Source organism: Denticeps clupeoides, chromosome 18 (assembly GCF_900700375.1).
Source record: "Denticeps clupeoides chromosome 18, fDenClu1.1, whole genome shotgun sequence".
Lineage (NCBI taxonomy): Eukaryota > Metazoa > Chordata > Actinopteri > Clupeiformes > Denticipitidae > Denticeps > Denticeps clupeoides.
In genome coordinates, this window is record NC_041724.1 from 16,933,498 (window position 1) to 16,946,211 (window position 12,714).

The window sequence follows — 12,714 nt, forward strand, 5'->3', positions numbered from 1 at the left end:
TTTGTGTGTGTGTGTGTCTTTGCTGTGTTAGATAACAGTGACTTCCTTTGTCAGACACAATGAATGAGCAGGAGTTTGTCTCTCTTTTTGGGAAGTGTGAGCCAGTAGCATGTCCGCCTGTGGCCCGTGTGCAGATGTTAAATTTCCTCTCGTCATTCTGGCGGGAAGCCTGGCTCTTCCGGTTTCCTCCATTCACGAGTGGCACTCGTAGTGATAACGCCCACATTGGTCAGCTCTCACTCTGGATACGCTCTTAAAACCCTACTTACTACCATTGTGTTCCTGAGCAAGACATTTAACCCAGAGTTGTGACTGAATAAATGATTAAAAGCTTATTAAAAGCTCTTTTCCTATAATGCACAATAAATTAATATAAGGAATATAAATATTTTGTGCAAGAGGAAAACCTGTGTGTTCCACTTTGGCCGGTGTGTGTATGATGCAGTGTGTGGAACTATACCCTGATTTGTTTACAGAAATCATGTGGTGGTCATGTGAGACATTCGTTTAACTCCTCACCCACCCTTATGTGTTGTTAGCAAAAACAGAAGCTCCATGTCAGTTGTATGAATTGCACCACTTTTTTGTAATACATATAAATAATAATATATGCATTAATGAACTATTTATTTATATTTTTGTTTATTGGTTTACTGCGGCTGTGGTTGTGAGAATTTTCGTGCCTCCTGAATTGGCAACTTTGAATTGGTGATTGACAGAGCATCATCTATCCAAATTGGAAAGGGCTTTCTGAGAAATTATTTGAATAAAAAAAAAAAAACTGAACTCTTCTCTTCACTGAAGTGGCTATATCTTGTGTTATTTTTGTGACCTGTTTGGGTTTACGTGTCTGGTTTGTGTTTTTTAGTGGATATTTACATTTTGTGCTTTTGTTGATAAAAGTGTTGCTTTATTACATCAAGTTTGGATGTGGCGGTTATGCAGATAGTCATTATGAAGAATGTTGTATCAGGAGAAAGTGAATGTTTCATGAATCAGTTTTTTCAGAGTCGCCTTTTTTTACGTTCAGAGCTGCTTTGACCACTGTTGTCATCACCAAAAGCTGCTTCATGAGATGCTCATTAAAATGAGTGAATGACAAGAAAGTGTTCAGCATAAAGCTTAAAGATTGTTGGAAACCATCCCTGTTGCCTAACTTAAGTGAAATGCTACCATCACAGCAAAAGCTCCCTGATTTGTCAAGACTCGAATGAACTTTTTGCCTGGCTTGTGATTTTTTTTTTTTTTGTTACATAACGTCCTATGTGTTATTTCTCAGTCCTGTGTCTTCAATTTTGTTCTGTAATATAAAAAAAGCAAGTCCAATAAATGAGAAGGTGCATCCAAACTTTTTGTAGTGTATGTAGTGTAGTTTTGTGTTTCTTTGGCAGGAGAGGCCTGTTAATAAATCTATCTCGGTTTAATAATCAGCCCCTCTTCTCCGCTTTGGTTTATCTGCTTTCGGGGGGAAGTTCTCTTCGTTAAGGTCTGCAGGTGGAATGAAGCCAGGAAGCTATTCAGTGTCTGACCACATTCAGGGAGGGAGAGAAAGTCGTTCTATATCTCCTACTTTCAGTGAAAGTGAAAGTTATTGTCATTGTGAAACACTGCAACACAGCACACAGTGACACAATGAAATGTGTCCACTGCATTTAACCCATCACCTAAGTGAGCAGTGGGCAGCCATAAAAAGCACCCGTGGTGTAGAGTGTGGGGACAATTCCTTGATCAATGCCACCTTGATCAGGGCCACCTTGATGGTTTTGGATTTGAACCCTTCAATTACATGTCCACTTCCTTAGCTACTACTACAGGGCAATATTGCAATGAAGTAGGGGCTATTTATGGGTTGAGCCAAACTCTGTGCTAACCATCAATGAGAAAAAAAAAATTGACTGTGAGCATTTAACCTCGCTCCCAACTGACAACACATGAGGTTTGTAGTTCTAGTTGGTGCCATGTGTGAAACCGCTTTCCAGTTTTCCTGTTTCCATGAAAACCATTGGATCAAAAGGGGTAGTGAACAGCGGTGTGAAATTAATAATTATTAATAGTCTCTTGGTGCTGTTGGTTAATGGGTTGTTTGATGTCTTTCTCGTTAATGGCATCTTGCGGACCATTCCATTAAAAAAACTAAATTATTCTGGAGAGGTGAAATTTCTATGTGTTTTTTCATCTCCGACCGGTCATGGTGCATCATCATTGACAAACATGCCGCTGTCTGACTCGTTCCGAATCAGTTTTCCCTCTGATATGTTTCAGCACAGTCAGACCATTTTATATGAGTGCTGTGTGTCTTTAGCAGCAATGTGATTCTTCTGATGATATTTGGAGATTTTATCATCTGTGAAGTGAAGTGAATGTCATTGTGAAACACAGCACAGCACATGGTGCACCCAATGAAATGTGTCCTCTGTCCACTGAGCACATGAGCAGTGGGCAGCCATGTGCTCAGTGGTACCTTGGTGGTTCGGGTATTTGAACCGGCAACCTTCTGATTACAGTTCTGCTTCCTTACCCACTAGGCCAACCACATCAAACATTACTTTTGAACATTTTGATGGCTGAGAATGAGACAACCTCAGCAGCAACAAGATGTTATGAAGGACTATCCATGCATTTCTGATGTGTTGTTTTCAGGATCTTGACAATCTAGATTCATGTTTTCATGTCCTAATGTGCTCTGTTCTCCTTTTATTGGTTGCAGCAAAAGCCCCCCAGTGCTGACTGGCGTTTCCCTCAGAACCAGAGACCTGGACCAAGTGGGTGAGTGTCTCAGACTTTTGCCTTGAGGTCACATTATGACATATTAAGAACTCGTGGATTTGTGGTCTTACCAAACACCAAATTCATTGCCATGTTTCATATCACTCCTTAAATAAACCTCTACTGGCAGGAAGAAGCTGCAAGGAAGTGAATGTTTATTTTGTATTTGTGTGCTGTTTTGTTGTAAGCGTGACTTATGAAGACTAAGAACTATTTGAGTCTAAACTGTTAATAGATTATATCCACAAAAATAAACTGAGACACATGTACATTTTTGCTAATATCTTTATATTTAGCTCCGGCTGCTGCTATAGGAAGCAAAACATTTTTTTCTACCAACACACCCATTTCAATATTCGTTTTTTCTGATTAGATGATCAGTTAAATCAGAACTCACAAAACATGGAATAGTGGCTATGTACCCTCCTGTTTTATCCTTTTTTTTACATTTAAATTTATAATATATTATTTATTATTGTTTGTCTATTAGTGAGTGTAAATGTATTTAATTTTGGGCCAAATGAAAAATTATGATGACAATTATGATTTGGTCTAAAGATATAATTATATATAGCTGTATCTCAGATTCATGGCATCAATGAGTCCAGAGTTGAGCAGGGGAAAGGTAGATGAGTTAGATCTTATCCAATTCTTTAGTGTTCCTCTTCCTGTTTTATCCTCAGAACAGCTGTTGGAAAAAAAAACATTTCCTGGCAGTGATCTTGAGTTTGCCGGTGATCAGCTAGGCAGAGCACAGACATTGGCTGTTTCTACAGGATAGACAGTGAGGCCGTCCAGGCCGGAGAGAGGTTTTGGCATTTGGATTCTTCTAAACTTGCCAGTCACTGCAGTTTGCCCCACAACCGTTTCCACAACACGTTACACAACTCCTCCTTGGAAGCATGGTGCCTAAAAACCAATCCATTTGGATTCAATTAATTTATTACTGCATCATCTGCTGAATATTTTTATGCTGCAACAACAGAACTGAGCTAGTGACTGCATTACAGGATGTGTGATGTGTATTACAGTCAAATCCAGTTCCAGTCAACTTATCTAAAATGGATACCGACTAGGAGGTAGGAGGATTCACCCAGTGTTAGTGCTCTCTGTTGCTAGGCACTGCTGAGCTGTTTTGGTAAATTCTGCTTTTGTAATGTGTGTGGTAGGTATAGTTTGCATTGTTGGTAGATACAAACACTGCATGCTTGGTTGGAAACAAAAAAATTGTAGCTCTGCTTTCATCCCCAGCATATCTAGTGCTACCTGGCAAGCAGCATTGACTGTGTGTTAAGCATGTGGTTTCTGGATTGTTCTGATGGTTTTTTGACATCTAAGAATGTGCCTTGCTTTACTCAGTCACAGCCAGAAAGGCTACATGTGCTGTTAACCACAGAAAGTGATAATCCGGGCCACAGGAAATGGTGGCCTTGACAAAAAATTAAAAAACCCTTGAAAAAATATTGGCCTAATCAGTGTTAAATGAGGCATCTTATCTCTGTAAGCAGCATCCAAAACATTTTAAGAAGCTGTTTGTAGTGATAAGAAGCTTTGATGGGTTCTACTGGGTATCAAAATTGGAGGGGAAGGTGCCTGCAGGGACACTTGTGCTGGGACATTTGGACATCAGCATAATTGAGGTGAGGCAAAGCTTTTGTTTGGGACGTTTTCTGCGCCCCACCTGGATCCTGTTCTGTTTCTAATCAGAAGCTTGATGGGGTTTTAGTGCAAGACGTCCTACTTCAAGACCATGGCGTGCAGCATCTGGCAACACATTGCTTTCCCGCTTCTTTTCTTTTTCATTTTTCTTTCTCTCTCTGCCCTCATCTTCCTCCCTCCTCCTTCCATTCCAGTTCCCTTTTTGCTCAAACGGCATTGTGCAGATGTCCAAAACATTATGTTTGGAGTTAATTGTCTCCATGCTATCTTTCCAGACCAAAGGAGCATTAAAGAGCTTTTTTTTTTTTTACAGCCCCTATGCTTTAAATCAGGATGTGGCGCCCTGTGAGACTGTAACTCTTTGAATGCCAGAAAACACAGAGCTCCCCTGTGTTCTTGTCTATGACCCTTCAGGCTTTTTGTAGATGCCCAGCCACCATGGGTCAAATCCTTGGCACCCCACCCTAGGCCCCAAGCAAATCCTTTAAAAGCCATGTGAGAAGAGCTACTGTTGTAGCTTCTTCACTATGTCCGACCAGCCGGGGGAAATAACCGAAACGCATTAATGGATAAAGCTCTGAGCTGCTGGTGAAATTCCTCAGCTTGTTTATGGCTCTGATTTGTCTCTGGTTATTTAGAAGCAGTCCCATCACCTACAGTCAGATTCTGGAGGAACCTTACTGTCAGTAAGCAGAGCAGCAGCAATGAGCTTTTGTCCCCATCTTGCAGTTCTGTCTGCGAGAGTAAGTGGTGTGTTTGTGTAATTAGGTGAAGATAATGGAGAACAGGGGGGACTTTTGCTTTTGCTCCTCGTAGACGCAGACACAGGCTTTTGACTTCATCCAGGCCAGATGGAAGTCGTCAGCGGTGTGTTTATGTGTGTTTGTGTGTGTGTGTGGCGCCCCACTTTTTGGCAGCTGTTACCTCATGCTTTCTGGTCTCATTAAAAAGGGGCTGCTGGAGCTGAAATCAATAGTTGGGGTGCAGGAGGACGATAAAATAATGGTTACTTTGACGCACCTGCTGTGTGAAGAGAAGAAAATGTTCACCTGTAGCAGTGGAAACTTGTTGGGTTTTGATAGTGTTTAAGGTGGTTTGTGACTCATCCGTCCCCATATAGAAAAATAGGCCACGCCTTCACGCACCAGGAACACAGGAACACAAAATGGCTGCCCCATGGCAACCATGCTGACCCCCCCTCCCCTTCTCTTCTACAGGGCGGCCGCCACTCCTGAGGTTGCAGTAGGAACAGGACCATGGCCAAACCCCCCGACTGAAGCTGAGCAGCTTCAGGCTCTGATGGCAGCTGCCAATGGTGAGCCCTGCCCCTTCCTCTCCATCCCTGAACCCTGCCTCTCCTCCTTCACCATTTTGCTTCTTCTGACCTTTGCTGCAGGCCCGTATCGCTTCACCTCCCCAACTGGGGTCTTATCAGCTGTTATAAGATCAAAAGACATTTCCGGCCTTTTTTTATTTGGCTTTGCTTGTTTTTCTTATCTTCTTTTTGTTTTGTTTCATCTATTTTTGTCTTTCATTTTGCCCCCCTGAGGTGTCTTACATGCAGCCAGATTCATTAATGTGGCGCACAACATGTCTCTGGATTTTGCTGAGGTGATAAGACTGACTGGTTCAGAAGTTCAGATTTGTGTGTGTGTTTCATCCAATAACATCATTATACAAGCCACCACAAATTTACTGTAGACATTCTTACTGAATACATACATTTTCAAATAAACATGGATATGCACTCAAACACCGCACACACACCGCACTCATTTGGACAGAGTGCATGCAGTGCATTCTCTGTTCTAATCAGAGCAAGCATTCTGTAACACACACACAGATTTATACAGCATCCCTCCTGCCAGCTTTGTTGCTGCAGTGACTAAACATGCACAAAGAGTGAGGGAGCATGAATTCCCTCTAGATTAAGATTCCCAGTGCAATACAAACTGATGTAGTACCACAGCTATTCAGAAGTACAAAAGTACTTTTATTAGGTAGAATATCAAAGAAGGAATAGTTTTTCATTTAAAATTAATTGTAACTTAAAAGAATCTCTTTCTTTCGTTCTTTCTTTCTTTCTGGCCAAATCATATTGACTATAATAGAAACCTCTATTATTTAAATTCAGAGACAAATGTACATATTCTTGTAGTCAGGAACTTGCTGCATGCTTCTTAGTTCTGACCTTTCAGTTACAGAACAATGGATTTCACATTATGTTCAAACTGATAAACTTAGTTTTTTTTTTGCAAATCTTCACAATTTGATGTCTGCAATATGTTCCAAAAAGCATATTTACATCTGTGTTACATCACTTTTTCTTTTAACAACACTCAATAAGCATTTTTGAGAAGGACACTAGTTGCTGAGGCTGTGTATGTGGAATTCTCTCTCATTCTTGCTTGATGTAAAACTTCAGTTGCTCAGCAGTCTTTGGTTTCCAATGTCTTATTTTGCACATTATTTTGCACCACACATTTTCAAGTCCAGGTCTGGACTGCAGGTGCCAGTCTAATACCCGCACTCTTTTACTACGAAGCCATGCTGTTGTAAGACATGCAGAATGTCGCCTTGCAGTTTCTTGCTGAAATAAGCAGGGACATCGCTTGGATGGCAGCATATGTTGCTCCAAAACCTGTATGTACCTTTCAGCATTAATGGTGCCTTCACAGCTGTGCAAGTTACCTATGCCACCCCTATACATCATCACAGATGCTTGCTTTTGATAACAATCTGGATGATCCTTTTCCTCTTTGGCCCAGAGGTCATGACACCCATGATAACCAAAAACAATTTGAAATGACCACAACATACTTTTTTCACATTGCATCAGTCCATCTAAGATGAGCTCGGGCTCAGAGAAGCTGGCGACTTTTCTGGATGTTGTTGATATATGGCTTTCACTTTGCATGGTAGAGTTTTAACTTGCACTTGTGGATGTAGCAATGAACTATATTAACTGACAATGGTTTTGTGAAGTATTCCTGAGCCCACGTGGTAATATCCTTTAGAGAATCATGTCATGGTGCCGCCTGAGGGGATTAAAGGTCATGGGCATCCAATGTTGTTTTTTCAGACTTTCCGCTTACATGCAGAGATTTCTGCAGATTCTCTGAATCTATTGATTATATTACGGACAGTAGATGATCAAATCCCTAGATTCCTTGCAATTGTACATTGCGAAGCATTGTTCTTAAACTGCTGGACTAGTTACCCACACAGTTGTTCACAAATTGGTGAACCTTGCCCCATCTCTGGTTATGAGCAACTGAGCCTTTGAGGGGTGCTTGTTTTATACCCAATCTTGAAAACACCTGTGTTTCATGAGCATTCCTCAGCTTTCCCAGTGTTTTGCTGCCCCTGGAACGTGTTGCAGGCATCAAATTCAAAATTATTTGCAAATATCTTGTCTTTATAGTGTATTCAGTTGAATAGGGATTGAAAAAGTGAAGTGAAAGTGAAGTGATTGTCATTGTTAAACACTGCAGCACAGCACACGGTGCACACGCAGCCATGACAGGCACCTGGGGAGCAGTGTTTGGGGACGGTGCTTTGCTCAGTGCCACTTCAGTGGCACCTTGGTGGATCAGGATTCGAACCGGCAACCTACTGATTATGGGGACGCTTTCTTAACCACTAGGCCACCACTGCCCCAAAAGTTTTGCAAACCATTGTATTCTGTTTTTATTTATGTTTTTCACAATGTCACAACTTCAATTGAGGTTGTAGTAGATACTTTATCATGTCATTCATAAAAAGCTCTTTGGCAAATTTTCATATGGGTACCTGTGTACAGACACAATGTAATGCTATTGAAACACAGCTGCTCACTTTTAGTGGGTCATACTTACAACCACCTCCACTGGATGACTCTGGAAAAGAAATGGACTCATGCCAGACAAAGTTGGGTCAGTTTTTCCGTTGTGATTGCATCAACCCATTCTTCTATCAGAAACATGGCTCCTCCTTTTTCAAAATAGAGACATTTCAAATGAATTCTTCCACTTAACATATTAACACTGTGTTCTGAGAAACTAGCAGGGAGAAGGATAGAGGAAGAAGAATTTTTCTTAAATCGTGTTTTATTACAAGCATTTTTCAGATGGCTCTTTAATGTGAAGTGACTCAGTGGCTAGGACTTCTGCAAACATTTAGCTCAGTGAGACAGAGAGGTTTGGCAATAATTTCTCTCCTGAAAATAAAAAATGCATCTCTGCAGCAGAACAACAGATGTTAGAAAGCTGCTTTTCCTTCTTGGCCTGTGCTGTCATGTCAGTGGATTAAACATTTAAAAAAAATATATATATTTTTTATGTATGTTAATCCTATAGGGATATTTCAGATAAAAATCAATTGGAATTCTAATTAATAATATTACAATGTTTGTTTTTGTCATTTATTTAAAACTATGCTATATTCATTACATGTGAAGAGAAATAGGTTTTATTGTATACATTTAAAAGTTATTTGCTTTGCAGTGTGGTTAAAATCTAATTGATCTGAAATTTTTGAAAATTTTCACTTGTTCTGCCCACAGAGGTGAGTGAGGCGACCAACACACTGGGTCCAGGCACCATGGGCCTGAGCACCCGCTACAGCCCCCAGTTTACCCTACAGCACGTTCCTGATTATCGGCAGAATGTCTACATCCCAGGAAGCACCGCCACCCTCACTGCAAACCCCCAGCAACAGCTGCTGCAGCAGCAGCAGCAGCAACAACTGGCTCCGCAGCAAGCGTTGCCCCCGCCTCAACCCCTGGCCACCCAGCCTGAGCCCCCTAAGGCTGCCCAGACCCCTGCCAGCAAGAAGAAGTCTACCAAGAAGGAGAAGAAGTAGACAGGATAGTTAAAGCAGGATAAAGCAAGGCAGTCGTCTCTGTTTCTTCTCCTTCTCCACTTCTGACCTCCATCCCAGACGCCATGTTTGATTATGATAAGTACTCCGGTAATATCTGCATCATGAAGGATTTTTTTTCCCCCATTTCTGAATGTCACTGAGGTTTAACTGTTGATGTTCATTTCTTTTTTTTTTTTTTGGCAGTTGTTTTTGGAGAATAGTGATTCAGCGTGTCTGATCATTTAATCCACCTCTGTCTGAAGAGTTTGTGTTGCCATTTGTGTTTTTCTGTAACTTAACAGCAGCAGTCTTTACTATGATAGATTATATTCACAGATGGAAATGTTTCTTTCTTTTTGTTTCTCAGCTGATTGTCGAGTCAGTCTTAAACACCATTTTTTTAATGGGCAATGCCATGGATTTATTTTTGTGGGGGGTTGTGGTATTCAGTGGTGCCAAGCCTGGTTACATTATCTTGCTGTATGTATAAATCCATTTTCACACCTTCTGCTTTGCATAGAGAAACACATAGAGAGAGATGCACTGTTAATGAAGGATTTGGAATATAAGTCAGAAAGTATTACACCAGATCCCCTATTAAAACCACACCAGCACTTTTATTATAGTATAGTTAGGTGTGCAGTATTATATGATAGACCACATTTAAAAATAAAACCAGGTTAATTTGATAAATTTGGTATATTTAATGTAACAAAAGAAGAAGAAAGCTGTGGGACATCAGACTCACTGAATGTATAGTGGTATCCAGGTTGGTGGATATCTAATTGCATGGCAGATCCATCAAATTAAAAGATACCACTAGTCAGACCCCCCCTCCTTCCAAGTAATCCCTGTAAATAACTGGCAGCCTTATTTTATTCTCATTCAGAGGTCTTGATTCATGGCTTACTACTGGAATGTGTTGAATTTTTTTCTTTTTTTTTTTTTTGAAAAAAGAAAAAATAAGTTGTGTAGCAGTGTAGTATCTTTATGATTCTTGAGCCCAACTAGCATTGCTATAGAAAACCTATTCAGAAAGAAAAACGTGACATGTAGACTAGAGAAATTACACAGAACGCATACATTCTTAGCTTTTTCCCTTTCTCTGCATTTTTTTCTCCCTCTCTCTACTTTGTAATAATAATGAAAACATAAAGTGTATAAAGAATCTTTCTCTAACCTCTTTCTCTAATTTCCCCATGCTCCTTTTGTGGCTTTCGGTTGTGCACTCCTCCTTAATGTCTATATGAAGAAGTTGAATATAAATATATATGTTTGTGTGTCTGCTGATGGCATAATGCTCTATATCCTCCTGTAATATTCCCCTTATAAATCGCTTTGCTCCTGGCTCCCCATGTTGCTATTATTTTATATGCTAATATTTATATTGCTGTTTTATTTTCTCTTGAACACTGACATTTCAAATAAAAGGTTATGTAACCATGTACACCATGGTGCTTGTGGACATATGGACGTATTTTTTCCATGAACAACTTTTTATGAAGATATAATATGGCCATAAACAGAAGGATTGAGATAGGAGCTCGTGCTCCATGTTGCCAGATTGATTTTGAATTTAATATTTTGGGCATAATTGTCTTTGCACAATAAGTGTTTTAAGTGTGCATTAAGTAGTCACAGCAGTTAAACACACAGTTTTGTAGGTGATTCAGTACATATCTCGCAACACAGTGCAAGCTATTTTGCATGAATGATGTTTTGATGGGTGAAGTTTTAAATCGCCCTGTATTAAATTAGTCTTCAAGCTACTCTGAACCAGGAAGATGTATAAGAAGATGTCCAAACAATCCAAACCATTAGTGCTGAATCTAGAAGGATTTTCAGGTCGAACGTCTATGATACCAGGCAATTTTAGCACAGAAACATACAAATGCTGCTATCAACAATACTATATTCAACCTTTTAATGTATTAATGAGGGGCTTTTGTGATATGAATGAAGAGCGTGATATCAGATGACATGTTGATTTGTTTGTTTAGCATTTAAGCTAAATATGCTAGCTCTTTTAGCTGTAGTAATGTAACATTTTTTAAAAAGTCAGGGATTCAGTTGGCTCACACAATGTTCACTTTCATGAGAAAATATTCTTCTCTTTATTTCTGCCAGCCTTTGTATTTTACTTCAGCCAAAGCCATTGTTAGTCAATACTGCAGAATATGTTTATTCAACTGTGGTCAGAGTAGAAAAAGATGGAAGGAATATTGAGGAAGAGGAAGAGAATAAAGGCAATGGAGAACAAATGACTCTTTATGACTAACATTTTTTTAAACAAAAGGTGTTAATGCCTTTATGCATTTTATGTTCACTTATACAAACAACTCTGTGCATTGAGATTGTGTGATCTCCAAATCAGCAATTACATGTGGAACATGAACACACACCACAGGAAGCTCATGTAAACCAACTTACGTTTGCAATCATCTGAGTGCTGGTAGTGGTATACAAGAAATTAAAGGGATTTACATTTACAGCATTTATCAGACGCACTTATCCACTTACAGTCCCCCCAGGAGCAACTTGGGGTTAAGTGTCTTGCTCATGGACACAATGGTAGTAAGTGGGATTTGAACCTGGGTCTTCTGGTTCATAGGCGAGTGTGTTACCCACTAGGCCACTACCACCTACTACTACCATAGCTACTACCATGAGGTCCGGAGAGATGGTTTGGAGCATTGCGGAAGGGATTGGATCTAGTGGACAGGTGGTTTTATTGCATGTAGATATGATCTGAATGATTTAATCTGATGTGAGCTTAGAAACTTATTTAGAACAATTGTAGAATCTTCAGAGGGTAGAGTAGGATTTGTGGTGGAGAATGTCTTACAGATTTGTTCAACCTTCCCTGTGAAGAAGTTGGCAAAATCAGCAGCAGCTAGGGAAGACTGGGCAGGGGGATTTGGAGGGTTGAGTAGAGATAAGAAAATGTTGTGGAGTTTTTGAGGGTTGTGGGTAGAGGCTTCCAGTTTTGCCATGCAGAAAGCAGTTTTAACAGAAGTAAGGTTAATGGAAAATTTGCATAGAAGATTCTGCTAAAACAGTAGGTCTGAGTCAAGCTGTGATTTCTTGTATTTATTTCTGCTGTTCGTAGTACTCTTCGATTGTTGCACAATGTATCGGAGAGCCAGGGGGAAAGCGAGGTGAGGAAAGAGTTTGTGGCTGTCTCTAAAGGTAAAGAGAAGATTTTGTCTATAGCTACTGACTATTTTCAAAAAAGTTTGCATGTAGAACACCCACAGCCTTTCATGTTTAAAGAAGCCATTGTATGTTCAATGGGCACAAGACATTGAATAGTTTTCTTTTATCACAACCATAATACTATAACAACAACAATTTATGTTTTGTATAGTCCAAAATCACAACCACTAAAAATGACATACAAATGATATACTTATGATAAACCCTCATACTTAGACCCTGGACACAAGT

The 12,714-nt window shown here is 39.9% G+C and overlaps 1 protein-coding gene across 45 annotated transcripts in view; it reads left to right on the forward strand.

Moving 5' to 3' along the window:
* Window positions 1–10,732, forward strand: part of LOC114768633 (protocadherin gamma-A2-like) — a 122,787-nt gene extending 112,055 nt beyond the window's left edge. For 16 of the 45 annotated variants that reach the window (XM_028961063.1, XM_028961051.1, XM_028961062.1 and 13 more), the window contains exons 2-3: window positions 2,708–2,766; window positions 8,969–9,111. In XM_028961063.1, coding sequence (XP_028816896.1) covers window positions 2,708–2,766; window positions 8,969–8,978 — 69 coding nt within the window. In that variant the 3' untranslated portion in view covers window positions 8,979–9,111. Of the gene's footprint in view, window positions 1–2,707; window positions 2,767–3,797; window positions 3,846–5,642; window positions 5,741–8,968 lie in introns of all 45 variants that reach the window. The other 29 variants (XM_028961020.1, XM_028961033.1, XM_028961028.1 and 26 more) reach the window with 3 other exon arrangements.
* Window positions 10,733–12,714: the final 1,982 nt, after the last annotated feature.